The sequence below is a fragment of the Rhipicephalus microplus genome, chromosome 3, assembly GCF_043290135.1.
Source record: "Rhipicephalus microplus isolate Deutch F79 chromosome 3, USDA_Rmic, whole genome shotgun sequence".
Taxonomy (NCBI): domain Eukaryota; kingdom Metazoa; phylum Arthropoda; class Arachnida; order Ixodida; family Ixodidae; genus Rhipicephalus; species Rhipicephalus microplus.
The window spans coordinates 208,264,906-208,291,845 of record NC_134702.1 but is presented as its reverse complement, the minus strand read 5'-3'; the positions used below and the strand labels follow the sequence as shown (position 1 = coordinate 208,291,845).

Genomic DNA, 26,940 nt, shown 5'->3' with positions numbered 1-26,940 from the left:
CTGGTGCCGAAACCCGGGACAGAAAGATGTCGCGTATTCAAGACCCGAGCCCTACACCAAGAAAGTCCCATTTTTCTACTGCTCATTCCCTCCCATTATTGTTGCTCCTCGGTTCTTCTGCTTGTCACGCAGCCGCAATCATACGCAACATACTCCCAAGGGGCCAAGACGATCGCGAGGCAGTCTCTCTAGTCTCGATCACTTGTCTCGCTAACTTGCCTTTCGAATATATGCTAACTGAACTAGTCGCTTTCCTTGCCTTTCCAGAACCTAGTCACCCTAAAGCATGCGCGCAATATCATTCTCTCCTGGGTGCGCTGACCACTCCATTCAGCTATTGTAGCACTGAACGTGCGCTGTCGTCAACACAGGAACAATATTTATCATATGCAATCATTAATGCCTCCTTTTAATGCGTTTATTTTTGCTCGATATTTCATGGAATTTATGGATAACCTTAATAGTTGGCGAATCTTGTGCCACTCAAAGAGCTTAAGTTCTTATGGGCTAACGCCGTAAAGACGTGCCAGTGCGTTAGCTGGGCACCAGTCTTCAAGTTGATAGATTCAGGTTAGTTTCCAAAATATTGAAAGAAATGCCTCGGTTTGTTTAGGACCAAAATTTAAGGAAATGTGGATTGCTCCCTAAATAAGGCTACGTGCTGATTTTTTCAAGCCATGCTGCGAAACAGCCGTTAATTTGCAGTTAAGATCTGCTTGTTCCATTTACGTTCTTAATTGCTACTTGCTTTCTGAGGATCTTGTGTACGCACTTGTAGGAAATCGCAAGAGATGTCAAAATAAAATGCTTCCTGCGAGTTACATGTCGGGCGTCGATGTTTTCATGGAATATGGAAAGCTCGTGGAATATTGAAACCTACTATGTAACTGCATATTTGCGTGCCGAGAATAATGTAGCCATTAAACATTGTCGGTGAGAAAGGAAACTGGCGATGTCGTACAGAGTCTTGCTATAGCACATGTTGACAGCATGTGAGCTTTTTTAGTGACATGCAAACAGCTCCTTATTACATGTCAGTCAAGGAAGTGCAGTTTACTTGCTTTGTGGTGTTCATGTACTGTTCAGTTCATTATTCTTTGTTTGAAGGTTGTAACCGTACATGCATTTACGTACAGGTATATTTCACATGTGGCTTTTAAAAGTCCATGTCACGTCTTCATTGACCTTGGTTCATGGAACTTCTTTGTGGATGCAGGCTTTCCGGATGATCCACAGTCCGGACGTATCGCCAGAATGACTTCAGCAGGGCCCGTTCCTCAGCCACGGCGGGCATTTCCTGCTACTCCAACCTCGCTGACTGGCAGTCCAGACATCGTGATGTCCATGGTGCTGTTTCTGCTCAAATTTTTGGGCGTTCAACATATCTATGTGGTGCTGCCTTTGTGGATTTCGTACAATTGGGGGCAGATGTCCAGATGTTGCCAGGACTTCAGTGTCACACACTGGCATCGGGATGTCTGGCTTATGCACTGTTGTGTGCAGAGAAAAGATTGCTCGTCCTGAGCCTGTAAGCTACATGGCTGCAATTTTTCAATATTTCTTAGGCTCTTGTGGCTACCAATATTTTGCTTTTTGTCAGGTACGTTACATATTGTTGTGCGATACATTTGATGCCGAATTATGCGTCGCTTTGATATGCATTATACAGTGCCCGAAATGTACATTGGATGTCCTGTGCGATAGTACGGGCATGTGGTGAATTCTATGAGGTAGCGTAATATTCAAAATGAGTGCACTGTAAGTAGTCTTAAAATTGTTGAGGATCTGAGCAACTTGCACGAAGCTGGCTCCATAGTTTAGTGCCATGTGCACCGAAAGCACATGACATCTACCACCACCCATTGCTTGGCTGTCTGGAATGTGCTAGGCTTGAGTGTTATATAGGTTGATCACCATGTAGTATGAAGTATGTTTTGCAACAGCGCAAGGGTTTTTTCAGTTCCTGATGCGAGTTTTTAGTTCTTGTCTGCGGGCTGAATTTTCATGAATTCTGTATGTTTTGTTCTAAATCAGCATTACAAGGAATGTTTCATACTTACTTCTGCTTGGTTCTCGCTGATATTTTCCATGTAGAGTGCATATTTTGATTTGCATCAGACATCGAAACACTTCGTATTTTTGCTTGTACTATAGCTTTGTTCAAATCTTGTTTGCTGGTAGGCGACAAAGCCAATTCATGTAAGTGTCTGCAGCAGGTTGGGGCAGAAATTATGTGGTGCAAAGTTTTGAGCAAAAAGAATCTTATGAAAGATTCTGCCATCAGCTTTGCAATAGAAATGCTGGTCAATGTACATTACTGCAGTAAAAATGCTAGCAATACCATAACCCTTTTCACTCATTTGCTGCATTCATGCGTAAATAGAGAAACCTTCACGTCATGTTGTTGGTGTTTGATGCATAAAAATGGCTTCCATTTAGGTCATGTGCGAACTAAATTCGCATAGAAACAGTATGAAGCTTTCGTTTTACTTGTGGACGAGTGCATTTAGCCCGTGATGGGTGCACAAACACTTCAAAGCTTTGATTTTTTGGTTTTCTCAACTGCAAAATTTGTTATTGTGTATCATTTGTGCATTTTCGGCGAGAGTGTTAGGAAATACACAGCACCCCTGCAACTTCCACTGTTAAACATAGCAGCCACTTGCTTCAAGTGACACGAGGGGTCTGGAATGCTGTATGACATCACAGAATTTTTACCTTGGCTTCTTTTTTTGCGTGCATGCATTTTTTTCTGGACGTGCTTTATTATATAGTAAAAAATCGTTTATTCAAACCACGTTAACTTGAAAATTCGGTTAAATCAGACTGACGGCACTGTCCCCTCAAAACTGTGCATACTTCATTTAACGATGCCAAATGCTTGTTAATTTGGAGGGATCTAGTCGTGCACTGATTCACTCAAACAACTCTGGAAAGGGCTGTCGAGACTCCATGCTTTTAGTCGGGTGGTCTCTGAGGCTTGGAAGCTCAAGCACTGCTTGCCTTAACCAACTGTGCAGCCCGTGTTTTTTAGAAACTGAAACCGGAGGAACAACTGTAGCAGAATATGATCATGATGATAGGCAATGAGGAGGAAGTAGCTAGGAGGCGCCAATAAGACCCGGCGGAAGCGCTTGGGTCATCGGCACACTCAGTGTCTACTCAAAACGGATCACATGGACGAAAGTACTGTTTGTGCTACCTCTGCCACCCCAGCTGCGCCCGCCGCCTATGCTGCTGCTTTCTCTGTATTTTAACATCGCGTATAGCGTGCAGGCTCGTGCATGTTGCATTCTCCTACTGTGCTTGCGTGCATTGCTGCTTCATAGTTATGGCAACCATTGCCAGAGTGAAGTTGCCACAGCAGCTAGCAAACGATCTAGAAAAAGATGCGAATGCAAGTGTTTCTTAATAGAAGATAATGAAAAAGTACTACCTTGAGGGAAGCAGGCAAGGAGGGTTGAAGCACCTGATGGGGCTGAAGAAGGTTGTTCAAGCAGGAATTCCAACAAGGCAGACAAACTAACGCAGTTTTTTTAAATAAAGGTTTGTCTGTGTCGAGTACATTCTTTTTTTGTTTTGATAGCCCATTCAATAATCCGAACTTCGGTTAACTCGGACTTTTTCGCCGTTTCCGTGAGATCTGGGTTAATGATGTTTACAGTATATATATATTTTTCACAACTTGCCTACATTTTCAAATAACATCAGCTGGTCACCTCAGCAATATTCTGACTGTACCAATCTTGTCACTTTCTTATAAGCAGGTCATATTCTATAAAACAACAGGTCTTTCACTTTCTCAGCTGAGCTTCTGCCAAACTCTGCCATTGCATGGTACATTACGGCTGCTAGCTTGCGGAATTTGTATGTTCAGTGAATAATTTGTCCCAGTGGGGAGAAATGATGCATGGGGAAACTAAACACAGCTTCCTGGCAGCAAGTGCCACCCAAAGATGCCAGTATAACCTTCCATTATAACAGGAATGAGAATTTAAATGGCAAAGTTAGTTGAACAGAGCTGGAAATACACTCAAACTTTATTATTACAAGATTGAATCCTACAATAAAGTAAGTTTATTATATCTGAAAATTCATTATCAAGGTTACTCCTCTCACGATCTATTACAAGACTATTTTTCATTTACTTTGTTATTATAGAATATTTATTACAACAGTGTTAGTTATATTAAGGTTTCAGTCTATAACCCACTTATAATGGCAGCTCTGCTTATCTAACTTTGCTGTTTAAATTATCATTCCTGTGGTAGTTTCTCAGTGATGATGCAGCTAAGTTTTTCTTTTCTTTGCTTCTCCCATAGTAGCAGATGCATATGCTTGAAAGCCGTTCTCAACAAAGAGTATGTCTCTTCAATTTGTTGTCCCACACTGCAGCACCCGACTACGAGAGAGGCTGCATGTCTCCGTGCTAATTGGCTAAAAGCAGTGCTTGATGACAAGTAAGTTAGGTTTGTCACATAACCTTCCTTATTGGTCACACGTCTAATGGCCCAATTTGTAGCACCATTAGAGGTTTTTAGCTAGTCCATCCAAATTGCAGAAGAAAACTATCACAGGGCACCACAGACATCTTGCATTGCATAATGCGGCATCTAATGAGGTCTTGCAATCAGTAGTTTTCCGAACCAGCATTGGTTTAACAAATAAGAATGAATTGGGTTTGACTGCTGTGTAATGGCTTGATTGGAGCAGCCGTTCACATTTAGTGTTCTGAACTTTAACAGCCAGTGTACATGTTTTGGGTGCACCACATACTTTGATTTATTTTCATGTTCAGAAACCGCCGAGTGATGCCTTTGGTATTGCCTTTTCTTGCAAGAATGTTATCTTCATGACATGCACAATGTGGAACATTTACTGATTCGTGTAGTACCTAGAGGTAGCAAGATTTACAAACATAAGTTTCCTTGTAGGTATTGCAAAAACAAGGGACAGGTGCAATATCTGTAGGGCATGGTATCAAGCTGTATTTTACAATTTGCAGCGCTACGATGGTAGTCGAGAACATTGTGGTAATGCCGGATATTCCCGTTCGATGTTTTACCACATATCTTCCAGCTGAATTTTTGTGATGTTTCATCGATTGGGCAGCAGTATTGAGTAAAAGTTGGTGCTCATTTATAAAATCTGGCAATGGCATCAGCTTCACCAAAACGCTCATTTGCTCTGGATGACAGCAGCCTCATAGCACCAGAAGACAGTAGCATTATACATGGCCTGCTGCTGTGAATTCGTGTTGCTTTCTGTTGAAGGAATACTGACATGACTTTGAGGCACCCCAAAAGGCACATCTTTCATTTCCATGATGTGCGTTGTCATCGCTCTACGCTCATCGGGGCCAGACAATGCGTACAAAATATTGTAGTTTGATTTTAAAGTTTGTTGTGAAGTGTCTGTAAGCCAGCCCCACCGCAATGGACATTATCACGACAAGTCAACACAGTAGCTGGATTTGTAGAAGGTCTTGTACACAGTAGAAGGTCTTGCATGCAGTCTGAATCACAGAAGTCACCGTCAAAGTCTCTGGACGACAATACACTTATCGTTGTTTACATGAACCACGTGGCAGTGACAGTAAATGACCGAGCTGGTGCTGGTATTTTGCGAGTTTCAGTTTTCCCGTTATGTTGGACCCCTCTTTACACGTCATTGCGAAGCCACTGTCTCAAATACTGAAATCGAAAGGGCCTTTTTAAGGTAGTGGTAATAAAAATCGATTCAATTCATTCCCAGGTGCCATGGCACTCTTTTTGGGGTTCTTGACACCTGCTTTTTTATTTAGAGCAACTACCCAAAAATATTTGAAATTCGTGTCAGTACTCTTTTAAAGGAGCCCAGCAACACTTTTTGAGCATGGTCAGAAAACGCTGCCGATCGGTAGCAGAGGCTCCCGAGAACACGCGAGCCGAATATTATAGCGCAGCATGTGGCCTAGAATGCACAATAAATTATCAGTCAGCTTAAAATTGCTTTCTCTTCTCTCATCGAATCTCAAAGATCACTCGTAGAAGGCCATCTGTCAGCCATTGGCTGATTTGAACATGGCGCGCTCGGCCGTTACAAAGATCACTCCAGGAGGCCACGACTTGTCCACGCGTGATCACCCTGAAGAAGCCGTGTATTCAAAGAAAAAAAAAAACTTGAGGTCATGAGGCGCACGCGACTTATTTTCCTTGCCCATCCCATCCCTCCTTTTTTAGCTTCCAGCGCTTTCGTTGGGACGAAAAGAGAGAATGTGATTGCAGCCTATGACAAGTCATTGGTACCTCCACTCGTACCGGACAGATTCTTCAAATTTTTCGCGGTGTTTAATTCAAGAGGTAATAAGCTCTTTTAGTGAATTCGTTCCATGGTTGCTTGAAAAAGTGTTTCAGGGCCCCTTTACCTACAATGCTTGCATACTTTAATGAATTTTCAAATTTAACTTCGCAAGTGTTTTACCAAGACAAAAAAAAAATCAACCTGTTTAAAAGCTCCACTTAAGATATATTTGGGGCAGTTTTGAAAAATTTCAGGCTCTACGCAGCCATTGGGCTGCTGTTGCTCGGATTTCCATGGAGTTTATTCGGACAGTTAGTGTATGACTAATTATCTTCAATATAAACTGAAATGCTGCCATTAGCAAATTCTTTGTAGGTCCAAAGTTAATTGCATTTAAAAACCTATATTGCAAAGCTTAGATGAGAGACCTAATGAAGAAAAGACTAAAAGACTGGTAGTTTCTCGAATGATCATTGCATTTAACCAGGCTCTTTAATATGTGCAAGGGCCATGCCAATTTTCGGCTATGATACCCGTGATATGTGTATGTACATGATTTTTCTTCAAATGAAAAATGGTTTAGAAACATTCTAATTCTCGAAGCTTAGCTACATTTCCGTATGCTACTTGAGTTTTTACATTGCAGTTAAAGCCCTTTATGAGAGGCATGCTCTGGGCAGCAGTTCTTGTGTTTTGTATGAGGTGTCTCTTATAAGCAGGTTGTCACGTATACATTTTCTCATCAACCCGTCTTTTACTGCAGGCGCACTGGTGTCTCTTATACCCATTTGTCTCTTATATCAGTGTCTATTATAACGGGTTTGGCCGTAATACTTCAGCAAGGCACATACCATGCTACGAAAGCTGTTAGTGTGAAGAGCTAATAAAAAAAGCCCCCAGTTAATGATGAAAAGCCCAGCGTTCGTCTGCTCATAATTAGGGCCCACAGGCTTGGGCACCTCTGGCTGTTCAACTCATCATTACGTAACGTGCACAAATGAAATGAGTCGCATTGTTAATATTGGTTTAATGCTTCTGTGAAATTCGTTAGAATTTTTCAGATTCCCTGGCTTATTGCCTCTAGAAACCTGCAGCTAGTCACTTGCATCTTTCCAGTTGTTTTTGTGATGGAAATAAACTAGGGGCATGTTGTGATGATGCTGTAAGGACCACATGGCTGAGGCCTTTATGCATATTGAGGGAGCATCCCTGCGCTTTGCATGAAGTTTTGGAAGCTTGACTCACTTCGTGCAATATAAACATGATAGTGTTGTCTTTCCACATCATTTTATCGACGTTATATGCTATCAGTCTTCGGCCAAAACCACGAGTCTCCAACACATTCGTCAGCAGCTTTTGTCGTTTGCTCGAAACCCTGCACAGCTTTCTGGCATGTGACTGAAGCTGAAATTATTTGAGAAGGCTGATTTATGAGATATCATGTATGGTTTCCTTTCATTGACATTTATGCCTTGTGGCATCTTTTCGTATAAGCAGTGCTGCGCGTGTTTGATCATCTCATGAATAGCGCCGTGGTTTATTAATGGCGAAATTTAGTGAAGCTCGTTTGCACGAAAATTTCTCAAATGTCATAGCCCTCGTTTAATGTCGTGTTTGATAGAGTGCTCTGCCACTTGCACTAAGTGTAGAACGATCCTCAGGTGAGCTCTTAGTGTGAGGAATTGTGAAATCGGGTTATTTATAAGGACGTTAACATGGCACCGATGTGACTGATCTTAGAAGAACTTGTTGTTTTCAGCGACATGTGTCGACATCTGTCAGTGCACTTGCATAACCAGCTTGTGCTTTTCCTTTGAACATGTTGTTCAGCTGTTAAGTTATAGGTACGTAGGTAGATTCTGCTAGCTTGTGCAAGTAATGGACTCTAAGTGAAAAGCCAGCACAGCGTCATATCCACAATCATTTTCTTGTACTGCTGTAAAAAATTAATGTTTTTGTGTCCGTGCTTGTGACCTGTGCTTATAGATTTGTCATTGCAAATTCTTTGTCATATTCATATAGGGTGAACGAGATTGGCAGTGTCACTGAATGTGGTGCGAGAGAAATGCACAACTGTACATTGCCTTCCTGGTATGAAATTTTAAGACTGTATGTGGCGCTACACACTATGCTGTACGTCGTCACACATTTTGTTGATTGAACAAGTTCAAGAGTACTTTCAACTGTCCTATATTTCTGCTCCAAAAATTTCTTGTTGCAAATATTGAAGCTTTTAACATAGGTGTTTAGCTTCGAAACTGCCTAATTGTTAAGAACAGAAATTGTTAAAGCATAGTTTTTTTTTGTTGTTGCATATACACTCAAAGCTCACTATCACAGAGCTGCATTTTACGCAAAAATAATTTCATATATATTGGAAGATAGGTATCAATGTTTATCCCTAATGCTACATCTATTGCAAATATTTTTCATGTAGTTCGCTATAAATGCACCGCTTTTTTGTTATTCTATAGTAGACTCTTATTTGTTATACTATAGTAGACTCTTAATAAACACAACCTGAAGGAACCAGTAAAGTGTGTTCCATTTAACAAGAGTTCCGTTTACCCAGAGATGAACAGGGGCACTTGATTGCAAGAACCGAATCCATCTTGTCAGAAGCATTTGTTCCGTTTAAGCAGTAGTTCCGTTATGTATATTTCCGTTTACTGAGAGTCTAGTATCTCTGTTTATTACATTTAAATTTGAGCGGATTGCCATTTCTTTCTGTTCTGTGTACTTCATGGTGTAAGCGACTGGTTCTGCCTACTGTGATCATGAAGCGAAAGTTTGAACAACGAATTAAGCACACCTGAAGTGTTCGGTGGGGATGTTTTAATGTATTTTTTTTTGTGTGTGCCGGCATATTGTACGTTATGCTTCTTTTTTTTCAGTTCTAGCAATGTTTCATCACCACCACAAATTTTTTTTTCGGTAATATATAGCTCAGTTTACAAATGTGTGTCATTGTAAGGCTTGCCAACATACATATGTCTGTGTCTTCCTCGATCCACTTTAAGTATTCAAGATGCTAATTATTTTCTTGCCCTGATACACAACGGGATGATATTAAATAAGTGCCTTAACGAGTGTACCTGTCGATTTGTGTTGGTGTAGTGTACAGCGATTACTGCGATTATATAACAAGCTCTGTTTCCATGTGCACATATTCCGTACATTCACAACGTGTACAGCCGTGAGAAAAGTATACGGACCATTGCCGTTTTTATACCTCTGATGTCTGCACTATCTATTGGCATGTCCTCAGCTGTAGAAAGCATTTCTCCGGTAACTTCTGCCAAGAGTAATGCTCTCTAAAGCAGATGGCTCGCCACTGAAGGGCTTGGACAAGGATATCTGCTCGCGTTTACATAATCTGTGCTTTTCCTCATGAGTGTACTTCATGCGACGTCTTCTTGAACATAGAAATTCGTAACCAACTTATTGTAGTGTTCTATAGCAAGCTTGTGTGCAATGTTACCAATATTATCCTACTGTTTACTCGGTGTACACAACACCTGCTTCACATGCGTCAATAAAAAAGTCGCATCGTTGGTTCATCGAAATGTTTATTGTGTGCAAGTGGCACCCACCTTGTTCTCTCACCATTGCTGTTGTCTCCTTGCCAGGGGCATATACAAGAAAGTATGGGTTGCGCACAACTACCAGGACACGGAAGACACAAACTAGTTCCAACTTTCAACTCATTTAACTTTTATTCAGCTAACTTTCTTGCAAGTACAAACCAACTCACGCAGCAGAAATTTTATTGAGCCAAATACTGAATTTGTTTCAATAGTAGGGGGGGAGGCTCAAGTTGTAGAAAGTGTGGTACTTAAAGAAGCCCTGCAATGCGTTACGAGCTCATAATAATAAAAAATTGACTTCCCTGTAGCAGTTTACTGCCTCACGAATCGACTACTGCAAAAATTTTAAAATTCGTGAAGTACTAGCGGAGTCAAAGCCTGGCCACACATACCCACTGCAGCGCAACACTTATTCAATGCCGTGCTGAGCGCTTTCTTTCGTCATAAGGAGAGGGCGCAGCTCCGTGTCAGAAAGCCACGTGCTGACGGGCTGCAACGGGCGTGCGTGCAGCATTATCTGACGATCGTCAAAATGTGTTGCAAAGCCCCTGTTAAGCTGAGTGGGAATTCTACAACCTAATATATAGTCTACTTCCGGGTATATATTAAAATAATCACAGCATATCCATGAGGTGAATGATGAGTAGGGTGAAGCGAACAGATGGAAGCACGGCAACTGACAGACGCTTTGCCCCACTCATCATCATTCACTCCGTGGGTATGCTGCGACATTGTTTTTATTGACATGCAATGCAATGCAACTGGCTACTATGACTATGAGGACACGGGACATATGATTCATGACGTAAGGGGCTTCGCCACTAAAAGAAATTGAAAGGGAGAAGAGCGGGATGTTTGGACATTTTGACTCCACTCTAGCTGGATCCACCGGTGCACCTCACTTGTCTACAATTTTAGCGCAGCATGTAATGAAAACACATTTTGGTGTCGGGCTGACCATTTAGTCCTTGGATAAAGGATGACCGGCAGGTAGACATCGTTACTAAGAAAAACACGTCACTGCCCTGTGAAAATAAAACAGGACCCTGCAGCAATTTTCTATTCTTGAACGATCTGAGCAGAATATTTGTGCGCCTCGACAATCGATTACCAGTATGAGCGGAGTTAAGATTGGTCGCATAGATTCAAACGCTCGGTGCTGGCTATATCCAACCTTATAAACAGTGTCTGCATACTCCTATCATACAGACGTCACGTCGAATGACAATTTCAGTGAAGCGCCATCCACTGAAGCTCATTTATCTAGTAGTGTCCAGGGCCGCCACGCATCCTCGCTAGCACAAGCGCTACATATCGGCTAGCATTACTGCTTCTCGTGTTACTCAGATACCCATGTTGTTGTCGGTATCGTTATGCAACAGTAAGCATGCGAATGTTATGCATATGTCTGTGCCCGCATTTGTACATATCTCGAGTGTCATTTCGTAATGTTTCTCGCAATAAAAAAAAATTACAACACAGCTTCCTCTGTAATTCGCATGACATCAATACCCAAGGTATGTGGCATCTGCCGTTTTTTTTTAATAGCGAAGCTGTTCTAGCTCGGTGTAAAATGTCTGTCGTGACCCAAAAATACCATCTTTATCATGAACCTGAACGCACCCTCCTCATCCCCCAGTAAAAAAAAACAAAAATCATTAACACCAATAGGGAAATCTGATTGGCCTCAACTGGTCCCACTTGTGACCCATTATCTAATAGGTTTCAATTGGATGCTCTGAAGTGTCCAATCTGAATGCTAGCCCATTGCCCTTCTCTAATTGGTTGTTAAACACAGTGAGAAAAAGTCACTTGGTCGAACTGGCCATACCGATTGGCCCCCAATGGAATAGGCTCAAACGAATCGGGACCGTGAACTTCAATGCGAGAGCCCAATCGGAATTAATAGTTCAAAGACAATGAATGCATATTTTTCATTTTGCCACCCTATTAGAATTGTAGATAGTCCAAAAGCTTGTGCAATTTCAAGCCAGTCCATATAGGAGGATTGCTATTCTGATCAGAATGTTTGGATATAGTTATACATGTCCATGTGATATTAGGCCTCTGATCTGATATTGTTATATATAGGACCAATTATAGAGATTGTTATAGGTCCAATTGGTGCTTTATATAGGACAGCTTTGGGTAGGACTATATACGTACACTGAATCAATATCAATTATGTTTAATATCCAGTTGAGAGATATGCACCAGGATTTAGGTTGATCTTGTGATAAATTGAGAGATTCATAGTAAAATGTATAAATGGGATTGGGCTAAGGACTCTCAAACAAAATATGTTTCTAATGGGAATTCCTCCAATTGATTTCAATTGGACTTTACTGATTGCCAATTGGTTTCAATTGGACCACAGAAATGAGTAAAGCAGTAAAAGAAGATATGAGTAAAGCAGTAAAAGAATCATGTTTCAAACATGATTGCAAACATGATTCCAAACATATTGCAAACATGATTCAGTAGAATCATGTTTGCAACTACAACATTACTCCCGAAACAAAATATTTGTTTTAATATGATATACAATGTGTCATTTATTTCATTTGTTCACTTTACAGTCGGCCACAAAAATTACTCCATTGTTCTTGAGACCCAGCACAACTCACTAGGCTGAAGTTACTGACATTCTGAGTGAGGTTATGTTTATAGTTGAACATAGCATATGTAGAGAAATTTTTCATTATATGGCTGCCTTCAGTAATGCTGAGTGCATGCAATCTAACAACATGGTTTCTTAATTTTGATACATCTACAATTAGATCAACAGATGAGACCTTTAGTTAAGAGCTACACACTGCTTAGAATTAGCGAGATTGGTCTGACCAATCAACCTATTTGGTCAAATGATTAGGATTAGGTTTTTATGCGACAAATTGTTTGAGTCAATTGGACCCACCAGCCCAATTAATAAAGCCAACAGGAATTCATTGTTCTTTCTAATCGGTGAATTGGTCAATCCATTTGGATATTGATTGTGTTACCAATTGGTTATGTTGGTCAGACCCCTTCGAACCTAACAGGATGACGGAGTGAACCCATTGAAATTTTCCAGTTGGTGTCCCAAAACACAGTTGCACACTTCTAATTGGTTCCAATTGAAAATGTCCAATCGCTTTCAATGGGATCCAATAGAAAATTTCCAATTGGTCAGGGGAAATTTTTTCGACTGGGCCACTTCGCTACCGAACACATGCACCGATTTCTGTGGTGCAGTGGCTTGTAACAAACCCTGATGGGTTAGACAACGAGTACAAATAGAGAGAAAAAAGCGGAGAGGTAGACAGAAAGAAAGATGTAAAGAAAGAAATACTCTGCGAAAACAGATCTTCATTTTACTATGTGATTAGATTAATCAATGATCATGAAGCTTGCCACATTTGATGCCCCACGAGCTGCGAAATCTGTAAATTTTTGCGGCAGCACCTTTGAAGTAGTGATAAAAACGCACACACTGTCATAAAAACACACACAAGAATTAGCGAATAGTCCGTGCAGAGGAAGAAATGGTAAATCATAATCGCGTTTTTTTTAGCGGCAACAAACGGCACAAAAACGATTTACGGTGAAATGTGCACAATTTAAATGTCGAAGGAGAAAGAAAGGTCATTACAGTCTGCACCTGGGGACGTAATGCACAAATCTTCCAGAAGAAAAATGGGTGAAGGTCAATGTTCCCGCAAAATACATGGAAACAGGCCTCGAGCGAAAAGCTGCAATGGGAAGTGCAAGAGACCAGACGAGACCCAATAAGACGCCACTAATCTTAAAAATAAACGCTTGCCCTACGTCTCTCACGGGTATCCGAAACTGCACAGAACGCTCCACATTTTACTTAAAACACTGCTAAGCACCATTTCAGCGACTCAACACGAATACTAAACGAACACATTTTTTTGGTTACTGCTGGCGCTATCGCTCGATGGTAGAATGAATCAGGCGCGCTTTCTGATCGCTTGAGTCTACAGTAGAGGGCAGCACCACCGCGTTTTCAGCAGGACACTTCGGAACGTTCTACGCGTATGTAGAGATAGATAGATAACTTTATTGTACACCGAGGGAGGAGAGTCGGGTTTTACCCCGACGCCCCTGCGGGCCGCTCCCACGTTGGAACAGGCAGGGAGTACCTGCCTGCGGCATCGTGGGCCCCTTGGATTGCCCGAAGCTGACGGTGACGATCCGTACTTTTGATGGCGGAATAAAACCCTTGTCTTGGGATGATTTGCGCCTTGAGTTCCTTGGGTATGTGGGGGCAGTCCCACATCATGTGCTCAAATGTACACACACACCCACAGTCCGGGCAGTCAGGAGATATATCCATATAAATAGATACATTAGCTGGGCAGGGGTAAACCCCTGTCTGTAGTAGTCTGAGCGTGACTTCTTGTCCTCTGGTAAGATGCGAATGGGGTGGAGGAAAGACCCTACGACTCAAACGATAATGTGAAGTGACTTCGTTAAATGTCGCTAGAACGTCCCGCGACCCTCGATCAGCCGCACCCCCATCCAGAGGATCGGCCCCGGGCGGGGCGGAGCGGTCCAACGTGCCAGGGCCGTGAAGCCCCGCGCGGAAGGCAAGTCCTCGCGCCCGGGCGTGGGCCAATTCGTTGGAGTTGGTGATGCCGCTGATCGTGGAGCCCATATGGGCCGGGAACCAAATGATCTCGTGTGGAGTGATGGTCCTACCTCTGAGAATTCTAGCAGCAGGTGGGGAGACCCTGCCAGAGGCAAAGGCTCTAACCGCCGAACGGGAATCAGAGTAGATCTGAACACGGGATGAATCCAAAAGCCCTAGTGCGATGGATACCTGTTCAGCTATTGCTGGGGAGGTTGCCTTGACAGAGCATGCCGACATTACTGTACCTCGCTCAGAGACCGCAACGGCCACATAACGATTCCTATCCGCACGCGCAGCGTCCGTGAAGGTCGACGATCCCGACTTCGAGTGCACCTGCTCCAAAATTTTCTTGGCTCTAGCCCTTCTCCTTGCGACGTTAAATTGAGGGTGCATATTCCTAGGAATAGGATAAACTACGAGTGCCTGTCTAACGGCGGAGTCTACGCGTATGTAGAGGCGCACGACATTTAATATTTTCACCAGAACAAAACAGATATTGTCGTAGATTCACTAAGAGAAATGCTTCTGTAGTTGTAATAAGCCTAAACACATGTCTTTATTTAGATCGACTAAACATACAGGGTTGAATTTTTGCAACTATATATGTCGAAACTTGACTTTCTGATGTGGTCAGACACAGTCCCATGCGCCGGCATGGCCTGTTTTACGGTCATCGCTCAGGTCTCTCCTCAGTTGCTACGCACTAATCTTTCGCCTTTACTACAAATTCGCTCTCGGAGTCCCCATTCGAACGTCCACCGCACGGCTCATGGAGACAGGCACATTGAACACCTTAACTGAACTTATTGAAGCACACTTAACTTCACAATATGCTCGTCTTTCCAACACACAGACCGGAAGATACATACTCGATACCCTCAGTATCAGGCCAACTCCAACCACTAACGCCAAACACACTATTCCGCGTGAAATACACAAGAATCTACACATTCCGCCGCTCCCTAAAAACATGCACCCTGTGCACCACGAGCAACGTCGACGACAGCGTGCAAAAACTCTCGAAAAACGATTTTCTACTTCTAAAGAAGTGCTCTACGTTGACGCTGCCGAATACAGTACCCGTCCTTTTTTCGCCCTCTCAGTTGTGAATTCGCTAGGTCAGATATCTGCTGCTGCTTCTATTTCTGCTTCCTCTTCTGAGGAGGCGGAAGAAGCAGCCATAGCTCTGGCCCTTACAGTTCCAAATTATTCACTTATTATTAGTGATTCAAAAACTGCCATCTACAATTTTGGAGCGGGTAGGGTGTCCAAAACAGCCCTCTCCCTCCTTTTGGCCCATCCCCCGCAACAAGACACGGCTTTAATATGGACTCCCGCGCACGCGGGCCTTGCCGGTAACGAGGCGGCTCACGCCAGCGCCCGAGGATTTACGTTCCGGGCGCAGGCGCTGGAAGAGCCAGGCCCCGTTTCGACAACGGCACCGTTTGCTGCGCGGGATCGCCTTTTAACATTTCACGACATCTGTAGTCACTACCGCCTTGGTCGTTTATCCTTACCGCCGCTAATGTCGAAATCCATACGAAGGCGCGAAGTACTGTGGCGACAGCTGCAGACTCACACCTTTCCTTCTCCTTACATTCTTCACCTCATGTACCCTTCTCTTTACCCGTCCTCCTCCTGTAAATATTGCTCCGCACAGAAAGCAAATCTTAATCATATCATGTGGGGGTGCCCTAAGCACCCCCCTCCACCGTCCCTTCGAAAACTAATTAGTAATGAGGAGCAGTGGGAGGCTGCCATGCGCAGCTTGAAACCCGACGTCCAGGAGGCCATCCTGGGTTGGGCAGAGAGGGTTGCGGAGGACTATCGAGCGTAGCAATCTCTCCTCATCTCTCTTCCACTGCACCTTTCCTTTACAAAGGAAAAATAAAGTTTATACCTACCTACCTACCTTTTACTAAAGATTACCGTGGGGAGGGACACTCCAATGAGCCTATAGGCCAATTTTTGGGAGGCCTTACCCGTTTGGGTGAGGCCTAATTTCTAAGACCAAAATCAGATTCATGGATTGATACTCTACCTCTGTTCGCTGCCGTCGTCATTAGCGGTTTCAATCGACGTGTACTGGAAATGTTCCGCGATTTTCGCTCTGCGAAAGGAGTGGCGAGTACTTGCCACCGTTCTTCGGTGAAAGGGCGGCGGTCCGCTCCCGGTGGGACTAGCGCCGCCCTTTCGTCGTTTGAAGGAGGTTTTGGCTGGTTCGAGTGGGACGAGACCCGCTGTTCGCATGCGGTGACCCGGCGGACTCCCGCACTGGTTTTTCGTCAGTTTTCGCAGGTTTTTGGTGAGGTTTTCGTCCCCTTTCTCTCTCCTTTTTTTGCCAGGTTAGGCTAGCTTCTAACTGACTTGATAGCCTCGTGGTAGTTTACCACGATGACTACCAACCTTCTTTCGCAGATTAGGCCGCGGGTGCACTTCGCGCGCGTGCCTAAAGCGCGAGACAGACGTGCGATTTTCTCTGCGATTCGGCGTGCGGTGCGACGATGCGACTGCCAGAGTGGTGACGTTTCGTGACGTGTCATCGCGTCGCACCGCCACATAGCCGGTGCGGCGAGCATCAAACCGTCCAGATATTTTCGTCGCAGCATCGCACCGTCGCATTGCAGCAGCCAATCACAGCGCGAGCATACGAGTGGCGTCATGATGCTAGTGGCGCCATCTCTCTGTCGCCGCCCCCATCACCCGTGGTTCAAGGCTCTAGGCGAGTCGATGGAGCGGTGCGAGCGTAGATTTGCTGACATCGCCGACTGCGGCGGCGTGACAAACATCGAGTACATTTCCCTGGTGACGTTATATTATTCCGGATTGAATAAAGTGATGCTTGAAGTATGCCTTTTCTGCACGACAACGCCCGTTTAGAAACCGCTAGCGAGATCGGAGATCGTGAGCAGCGATGCAAGGTCATTTCGCAGAAAACACAGCTACCGGCGTCTCTGCGCTGGCTCGCTTCGCTTCCACCTTTTCTCTTCACATCGATGGCATCGATAAAGTAATAATGTATGCTAACGCATTACATACGAGCGCAATGCTTGATAGTGTTGTCAAAAACAAGCGCTCGATGACGAGCTCACGTCACATGTCGCCCGCCATGCTGGGCCTACTTGTCGGAGTCGTGAATAATCAGCTGTTGCCGTGGTTACGACGTGCTTGTCATTCACAAATGCGATTTATTAATTATTTTTATAAAACAAAGCGTGGCTGTGCAATGTTGTTTGTTTTGAGCCTCATTACGAGGATACAAAGTTTTGAGCCTCATTACGAGGACCCTGCATACCGAGGCGCCGCATGGGGGCGGAGCCTGCCGCTTTGTGTGTCCCGAAACGTCGCATGCGGCACGCCGCACCATGCGACGCCACCCGTCGCATCGCACGGAAAATCGCACGTCTGTCTCGCGCTTAAGGGCGTTCGTTGGTAGTGCCGACATTTGCAGGGAGCTTGTAAAGCGTGTCAAGCTCAGTGAGCTGAAATGTGTGCAGGATTATGGGATGGGGAAGTTTGAAGTGACATTCGCGAACGACGAGGCGAGTCGGCGGTTTTCCGACGATCCAGCCCTCGCCATTCACGATGCGAGGATCAGGTTCCAGTACCGAGGTGTTCGGGTCAAGGTAGTGCGCGTTATTGGCTTCCCGGCGGACGCGGATGTGCGCATCATAGCGCAATTTTTGGGAATGTATGTCGTTGTTTTGGATGTGTCACGAGAGGAATCGGCGTTTCTGCCGGGAGTCTGGAGCGGCATCCTCGTGGTCAGAATGGAGATGCACAAGAGTGTCCTCAACCTCCACCAGGTGAGGGACGTCATCGTACAGTTTGAGTACGAGGATGTCGCGCGGGTTTACCGGCGATGCTGCAGAACCGGGCACTATTCGGCGTAGTGTACTGGCTTTCGGTCACGACCAGTGCGTGCTCAAATGCAAGCACTGCGGCGGCGATCATGGCCCCTTAGAGTGCAAGGCGTGGACGAGTTCGTCGGCCGCCCCGCCTGTAGTTTCTTCTTCTTACCAGGAGCAGGTGAGCGGCGTTGCGGAGGACCGGGAGGCTGCTCCAGGCGACGCCGAGGGCTCGACCCAGCCACAGCCGGAGCCCATTAGCGAACGGGCTCCAGGAGGGGAAGAGCAGGAGGCAGGGTTGGAATTAGCTGAGGCACCCACCCTTCCTTCTGTCGCCGAACCGTCGCCAGCCTCGCCTGCCGGTGCACCCGGGACCAGCCCTGCTGCCGAGGACCAAGACGAACCCATGAGCTCGACCGACGCTGTTCGGGGCAAGAAGCGGCGTGCCCGCCGATCACCAGGGCCCTCCAAGGAGAGGCTGGCGGCGGCTCCGAGCGGCGGCCCCGGCAGCCCTAAGGACGACCTCCCGGTTCCGAAGCGACCCGCAGCGACAGAGTCTGACGATGAATCTACCTCGTCGACTGTCACGGGCAGTACCATGGGTGAGTTGAACAACAGTTCTTCTTGCCCTAACTGTGGACCAGGCAATTGCGAGTGTTCGTTAATGTCTGACACAAGGTACTCGTCCACGAACGAGGAATCCCTCTCCAAGGGGGACTCTCGTTCGTAGGTTTATTTTAGGTAGCTTTTCAGCAGCTGATACCTTCGAGTATTTGCTGTTGCCTTCCTGCTCTGTGTTTCTCTTTTCGCTTCTTGTCTATCCTAGTGTCTGTTTTCTCTCCTACCTTTCATCATGGCTTCCTCTCTCACTATTGCTACCTTTAATTGTCGAGGTATCACAAGAGTAGCGAAACAAGCCGAGGTTATCCATTTAGCTTGCTCTCGCAAAATAGACATTCTCCTTTTGCAAGAAACATTTGTGTCTAGATTGCGACAGATTAAGAACTTCGACAGAACGTTTCGCGCCAAATCCTACTGGAATTATGGCGGCGCACGTTGCCGGGGAGTTGCTGTCATTTTAATGCGACAATTCACCGGTTCTGTGCTACGCTACGCCAGGGATTCGGATGGCCGTGTTCTGTCAGTGGATCTTGACTCTGGCGTTATAATTGTGAATGTTTATGCTCCAGAGCAGTATGGACAGCAGAAAGATTTCTTTAACTCTTTAGATTGTTATCTAGTTGGCCCTTCCCGTGTCTTTTTAGTAGGCGATTTCAACTGTGTTTTAGAACAAGCGGATGGCGTTTCTCGCAAAGGAACTCCAAAGTTTAGAGACCGAAACGGCGACCTAGAGTTGCGGGAGCTTGTTAAAGAGCTGGGGCTTGTCGATGCTTGGCGGTCCCTCCGCCCTCTCCAGTCAAGAATGACTTGGACGGGGAGGGGGAGCCGGTCGAGGATCGATCGTTTTTATGTCTCGCCCTCGCTTGCTCCTAGCATGCACTCTAGCTGGCTGTGTTCTTCCGCAACTCAAAGGGAGGGGCGGATCACTCTCCTGTGCAAGGATGAGACGAGACGCACCGACCTGAGAGCCTGGCGGCCCATCACCCTCCTAAGCTGTGACTACAAGTCATAGCTAAGTGCCTCTCCGTTCGACTCACTCCAGTGCTCAGTACTGTTTTGGGTCCGTACCAGGCGTGTTGTGTCCAAGGTAGATCGTGCCAACTTCCTGATTTTGCTATCAGGGACCTTATGGAATGGTCGAATTCACGCAACCTAAGTGGAATCCTTTGTTCTTTTGATCAATAAAAGGCTTTTGATATTATCAGTCATAAGTACATCTTTAAAGTTTTAAAGCAGGCGGGCTTCAGTTCCAAGTTCATCAGCATGGTCAGGGCTCTCTACTTTCGTCCTAGTTATGCTGTTGTCATACAAGATCGCGTCTCGGAGTCGTTCGGTGTGTGCCGTGGAGTCAGACAGGGCGACCCACTGTCGCCAGCTCTCTACGTGCTCGCATTCGAGCCGCTCTTGCAGAGGCTTTCTAAAGACACCAGCATGGGTAGATTTCCCCTTCGGCCAGGTTCCCCCCTGGTGGCAATGTTTGCCTATGCAGATGACCTCTCTATTGTCGTCCCGGACGAAGCAACCGTTTGAACCGTCTTGGACGTTATGGAGGGGTACTGCTCGGCGAGCGGCGCCAGGATAAATAGGTCAAAGAGCGCAGTCAGTATCTGAACTGTGCTCCCTCCAGTTTACGTCCTGTACATGGCGTCCCCATACAGAAGCGCCTACGTATATTAGGTTCCCATTTCGAGCCAGATGACCTGACTACTGAAAACTGGCGGTCAGCAAGACAAAAGCTGACCGACAGGATTAAGGAAATCGGTGCCTTGTCTTGTCATCTTACAGCTAGGGCCACGATATTTCGATCCCTGTTGTTTAGTTTCCTTACGTACATAGGTTCAGCTATGCCAGTCAAGCCCCATATCAAGGTTATCTTGGAAAAGAAACTTGGTTTCTTCCAAGGTTATCTTTGAAGAAAGCGTGCCTGCCTCTAAAGTTCATGCCCTTCACAAGAATTCCTCAACGAGGAGCGTGCCCTTTTTGTGGCACTATGGAGGACCTGGTTCACGTGTTCTCTCAGTGCGCACTACCAGCTGCCCTCCATCGAAGGATATCTAGCTTGTTTGGCCACCCAGGTGTTACTTTCAACACCGTTCGTTTTCTTCATTCCCTGTCGCGACAAGCGGCTAAGCAATACGTGCGTCTGCTTGTTGAGTGCTCCTACCAAGTGTGGGTGGCACGGTGCTGTGCCGTCTTTGACGGCAAGCGACCCGGGCTTCACGAAGTGCTTGCTAAAGTACGGAAGGAGGTCTGGTTCGTTCTCCACCGAGAGTGGCAGCGCCTAGGTGCAAAGAAGTTTTATGAGATGTGGCACCGTCCGGCAGTGATTTTCAGTGAGGCAGGAGGGCAGATAACCATCAACTTTTAATGATGGCTTTCTCTAAGGCTTCACGACTAGGCCGAGTGAGCCAGTCGCCCCTGAGTTTGGTCTGTATGGTCTTTCACCCGAGCTTTGCATGTGCTAAGGTGATCCTGTCACCTTGTCGGGCTTTACCCACAAGGTCCAGTTGGCCCCTTCTGCAGGCTCGGCAACTCTACTCGTCGAGGCGGAAGGTTGCTCCCTTCCTCGAGAAGGACTAAGCCGGCTTTCAGCCGTGCCGGTTTCCGTGGGTACGTTTGGTTTGCGTGCAGCGGCACTGGCCTCTGCACCAAATAGTAGTCCCGTAGACCCCACAGGACGGATTGTGTCTCACTGCGCCCTAGTGGTGAGGAGACGGGCCGTGACCGCAAAGTGCCTCGCGCCGAGCGATAGCCCATCCGTCCTGAGGGGGTGTCGTCGCAGGCTCTCAGCCACGCGACAGTGTGAGGGCACGGGCACTTTGGTTGCGGTGACTGAAGTTTCCGCGACCGAGGGCAGTCCCGCTGCCACGTTTTTGGGTACGTCCGCTTTGCGTGCGGTGACGAGAGCCACCGTGCGGAAGGGTAGCCCCTGTGTCAAGTCTCGCTGGGCCCTAGCGGTCAGGAGACAGGCCATGACCACAGCGCACCCAACGCGCTGCGATAGCCCACCTTGCCAGGGTGCGTTCACTTTGCGCGTTGCGACCGAAGTTGCTTTGCCGAAGGGTAGTCCCTTTGTCGGGCCTCCCTGGCTTGTACGCCGGGAGGCAGGCCGCGACTGTTTGGCGCCTGGCGCCGAACGGTGGCCCCCTTGCCAGGGCATGGCCGTCTGCCCGAAACAAAACGTCCCCCCCCCATATGATTCAGGGGGGGGAGGCAAAGCCGGAATAGGCGTAGGATGATGATGGGTTGATGAGTTAAGTGTGACTCTGGGACAAAGCGCTTCGGCGCCGCGTCTCCTTCCTATCTGACAACGGCACTAAAGATTACCATGGGGAGGGACACTACAATGAGCCTATAGGCCAATTTTTGGGAGGCCATACCCGTTTGGGTGAGGCCTAATTTAAAATACCAAAATCAGATTCATGTATAGATACACTTGCTTGCTCTGTTCGCTGCCGCCATCATTGGCGGCTTCTTTTTACGTGTACTGGAAGTGCTCCGAGATTTTCGCTCTGCGATTGGAGCGGCGAGTACTTGCCACCGTTCTTTATGGCAGACACGAATGTGACGTAATGATCTGAGCATTATGATATCATTAAGTTTTCATGAACGACAACGAAGGGCCTTCGTTTTTCGGCATATAAAAACCCTTTTTAATCTAAATTCATTTTAAAATGCACATCATTCACCATTACCAAAACAAACATACGTCGACCTAATTTTGACGGGTTCCGACAAAACATCGCTTTCGCCGTTGCGATCAGAGCGAAAATTTCCAACATGTTGGTAACCTGGTGGGGATCACCATCCACAAGCAGAGGCTGTACTAAAGTACAGTGTCACAGAGAAAGGAAAAGAAGGAGAGGGCATGCCCAGCCGGCGCAGGGCGTAAAAATTGTGGCGGAAATCACGTCACAGCGGCCACATTCACTTGGCACAATGGCGGCGTTTTTTTATTATTGATGAAGTGCGGTGTGGCACCGCTCTGGTGGTCCAGCGGTGGTGTGCGCCTTTTCATGGGCCTCGCACCTAACCGTGGCGCACTGCAGGTATTCGACAGCATTCATTCTTTGTGCCGCATTGTTAGCTACGCGATTTTTCTCCGGTGGTGGTTGCAACCAGGCGTCTGAACTAGAAACCACGGAACGAGCGCGCGTATACGTACTCCTAATTTGCAGCATTCGTCAGAACTGTGTCTAGCCCACAGCCTGACCGAAAATTTTATAAAGCCTATAAAGAAGCGCGAAGGGGAGAAAAAGTGATCTGAAAGAAGCTGTACAAATTTCGGTGCCTGGTTCGTCGCGAGGCAATGTTCGAAATATCATCTTTATTTTCACAAAGAACACATCAAATAAAAAAAAGCTTAACGTGCAACTTGCCGTGTTTATCGTAAACGCCGGCAGTGCAAGAGTACAACACCCATACGCAGCGATTTCGCCAACCGTATCGTGGCAGGAGAGCGTGTTGAAATCTGTTTCGTTGGTTTCGGATAGCACTGGCGCGCGGGCCACGTGCTTTTTGAGGCAGAGAAGGAGTCGCGCACGGAGGAAGTAAAGGTAGGAGAGGCCCTGAGGTCACTCGTTGTGAAGCCGCGATGAAGCCGGAAGTCGGCCATATTGACTGGGCAAATTCTCCTCTCTTGTACATATGAATGCGAAGCAGAAGGCGCGACTCCCTCTTTGTGATGGTACAATAACTGTCTCTAACCTACAAGGCATTCGTTGAACGAATTCTTGAGCACAGTTGTTATCTTCTATGATGGCTTTTAGCATAATTTTAGCAAATTCGGAGTACGTATACACGCGCTTGTTCCGTGGTTTCTAGTTCAGACACATGGTTACAACCACCACCGGAGGAAAATCGCGTAGCTAACAATGCGGCTGGATGCTGTCAAACACCTGCAGTACGCCATGGTTAGGTGCGAGGCCCATGAAAACGCGCACACCACCGCTGGACCGCCTGAACGGTGCCGCACCGCACTACATTGACGATAACAAAACGCCGCCATTGTGCCCAGTGAATATGGCCGCTGTGACGTAATTTCTGCGACATTTTTTTACGCCCTGCACTGGCTGGGCATGCCCTCTCCTACCTTTCCTTCAACCGTGGAGTCGCGCCTTCTGCTTCGCGTTCATATGTAAACAAGAGAGAAGAATTTGTCCAGTCAATAAGGCCGATTTCCGGCTTCATCGCGGCTTCACAACGAGTGACGTCAGAACCTCTCCTACCTTTACTTCCTCCTGTAACTAAAGTGTACTAGAATATGGGGTAGTGTGTTCAGGCACCCTCCCTCGCCATGCATCGCGTGAAGTGGCGCACATGGACGAAAACCGGTTCTCAAGGCGGTGCTGCCGTAGCTTGGGCTGGCAGGACTGCCAGCTCGGCGCTGCTCTGCCTTCTCGGGTGCTGTTTAGTGACGTGTTGCTTGTGTTCGCGCTCGCTTAACGAAAGTTTTTCTGGCAATGTTTTGCTTGCCACGCGACAGAGGCAATGCCGAGTCATCGGCGGCAACGACACTGCTTTGCACCTAGGTGCGAAACAGGGTATACCATTGGAAAAAGGTGAGCAGCCGTCGCTTTTCGCTGCACCCAAAGACGAACCATGGAGGAAGGTTTGGAAACAGAGTTTACATCGAAAAGATGGGACCTTGAAGGAAATGTACTTTGTATGTGAGCTATACTTCGAGCCTTCATGTGATCTCGGAGACTACGTGCACGTTGATACACGGCAAAGAACTTCGCGTACCACGTTTGAGACCAGAGCTGACGCCGGACGCCGTGCAGATGTTACTGCCCAACGCTCCAAGCTACTTATCGAAGAAAGCGCCGCATTCAAGACCTCCGAGAAAGCGGAAGAACTCGGCGGTCGAATCTACCATCTCCAAGAAAACTGCAGCTTCATGTGTTGATGGTGAGGCCACTGATTCAGGTTCATTGATGGACCTTCCTGCTGACTGCGAACCCGAGGTGGCAAGCACTACAGGGACTGCAGCTTCGCTGGAACGCTTACTCAAGCTTTGTTTACCTTAAATTTATAGGAGCTCGATCGCACCGCATCTCGTGTCAAAGAGACCGGTAATTTACGTGCTGTCACGACGTCATTTTTTCGAGGGGGCGCTGCTGAGCGCCCACGATGGCAGACGTGCCTGACCTTGGCTTCTTGTTTTCTTGTCAGTTTGACTAGTTTTTTCGGTTGATAGACCACGGTTCGTTGCCGCAGAAGTGAATGCCAGTTACACGGTGAGCCTTTTGGAGAACCTTTTTCTCTTTTTCTCTGTGTTTTGTGAACTGACCACCCTAAGCCTAGTGAGCAGCTTCGGACTGGCCTATGGCACAGCTGCCGGCGGCCACGTTCGCACCGCGTCCACACGGCGGTGCGAACGCCGCGTGGACGCCTACTATGAAAACGACCACGGCATGCACAAGGGTTCCAGTGAACTCAAGCGATTTTCCGACGATATCTGCCGTAAACGAGACAATGGATGCAACGCAGTCTACGTTGTCATCAGAATCGTCTGCCGAACCTCGTGACCACGGCATGGCAGCGGGCTCTTCCACCGGCACCACCGAACTTCTCGGCAATGGGGTACAAAAGAATAACGCCGTGTACTACCAACGCCAAGTGTCACTGAACAGACTGCACGCCGAACTGGTGAGTCGGCCCTGCTATACTGTTTTGATCAGGCCGCTAAACAAAGTGCACGTGACAGACATTCCGAAACAAGCCCTTACAGACGCCATAGAGCAAAGCGCTCCGTCAACGAAATGTCAATTCTCCGCTTTGACATAAACAGTAACTGCGTACGGATCACACTTCGTGACGAAGGTCATTTTCGCAAACTATGTACACTGTCGCGCTTAGTGGCAACAGTCAATGGTAGCGTGCGAGTAATTGGTGTCGACACATCGCCTCTTCAACCACACGCAGTCGGCAGCTCTCGTGGGGTAATAAAGATCAGACTTGGCCTAACAATTGAGTACATCAAAGCGCATCTGCGCTGTGAACAGGCAGCAATCACCGATGTGCGCATGCTCCGTAAAACACAGCTGCTGCTTTTGACATTTGATACAGACGCCTTACCGAAACGCTTGGTGTTTGAATATGAAGTCATCCGTGTTCACGAATATCGGCCTCGCCCGGTCGCATGCTGCAACTGTCATCGTTTGGGGTTGCCAAATACTGTTCTTTCCCGCCAGTATGCCGAGACTGTGGCAAAGCTCCGCATGAGGTCGACCCAAACTGTACGCAGTTTCCTCATTGCGTGGCTTACGAAGCGTCCACACACATTTCACTCAGCCTCCATTGTCCTGAACGAAATATATCTGAATCAGCCTTTCCTCGCAACACTAATGATTCATCATCTACGACATCTGTCACAAAGCCGACCCCTCCGACGCCTCGGAAGGTGACCTGGGTTCAAACAGCCGCTTCTTCCGATTTGACTCAGCTTATCAACAGCCTTCGCCAAAAAAGTACAGAAATTACGGTAGGAAAATCAGAGACTTCGCGACCTCATGCTGGACCAAAAGAAAGGGAATCGGTCCCGAACGCCAAGCCGCAGTCGGTCTCGAAATAAAAGAAAGAGCCGTTCTCTGACACGTCGTTCTAAACCGGTCACAGACAAGGACTCCGCCTATTCTCACATTATTGGGCTCCTGCTACAAGAACTCGCTCAAGAATCTAGTAAGCTGGAGCATGCGATTCGATCGGAGATGGTTAACACTCTAACACAAGCCCTTGATACCATGCAAACTCGGTTTTAAGTTATGTTTGATGAACTGCAGCGCAACGTCCTCGCTGATGACAATAAGTGCCGCAAACCAGGGCCTTCCTCATGAGCGCTTTCGCTCAGGGGGTGCAGTGGAATTGTCGTAGTTTTAATCAAACGTGCTCCACTATCCGTAATTATGTTCAAAGACATTGCCCCTTGTTCCTTTTCTCCAGGAGACGCGCGGCACAAGCTTGC

The 26,940-nt window shown here is 46.7% G+C and overlaps 1 protein-coding gene across 1 annotated transcript in view; it reads left to right on the top strand.

The window, feature by feature from the left end:
* LOC142804116 (zinc finger FYVE domain-containing protein 21-like) overlaps positions 1 to 9,842 on the top strand; it is a 40,278-nt gene extending 30,436 nt beyond the window's left edge. Inside the window, exon 6 of the mRNA XM_075890694.1 lies at positions 1,217 to 9,842. Within this exon, the coding sequence (XP_075746809.1) occupies positions 1,217 to 1,258 (42 nt within the window). The 3' untranslated portion in view covers positions 1,259 to 9,842. The remainder of the gene's footprint in view (positions 1 to 1,216) is intronic.
* The last annotated feature ends 17,098 nt before the right edge of the window (positions 9,843 to 26,940 follow it).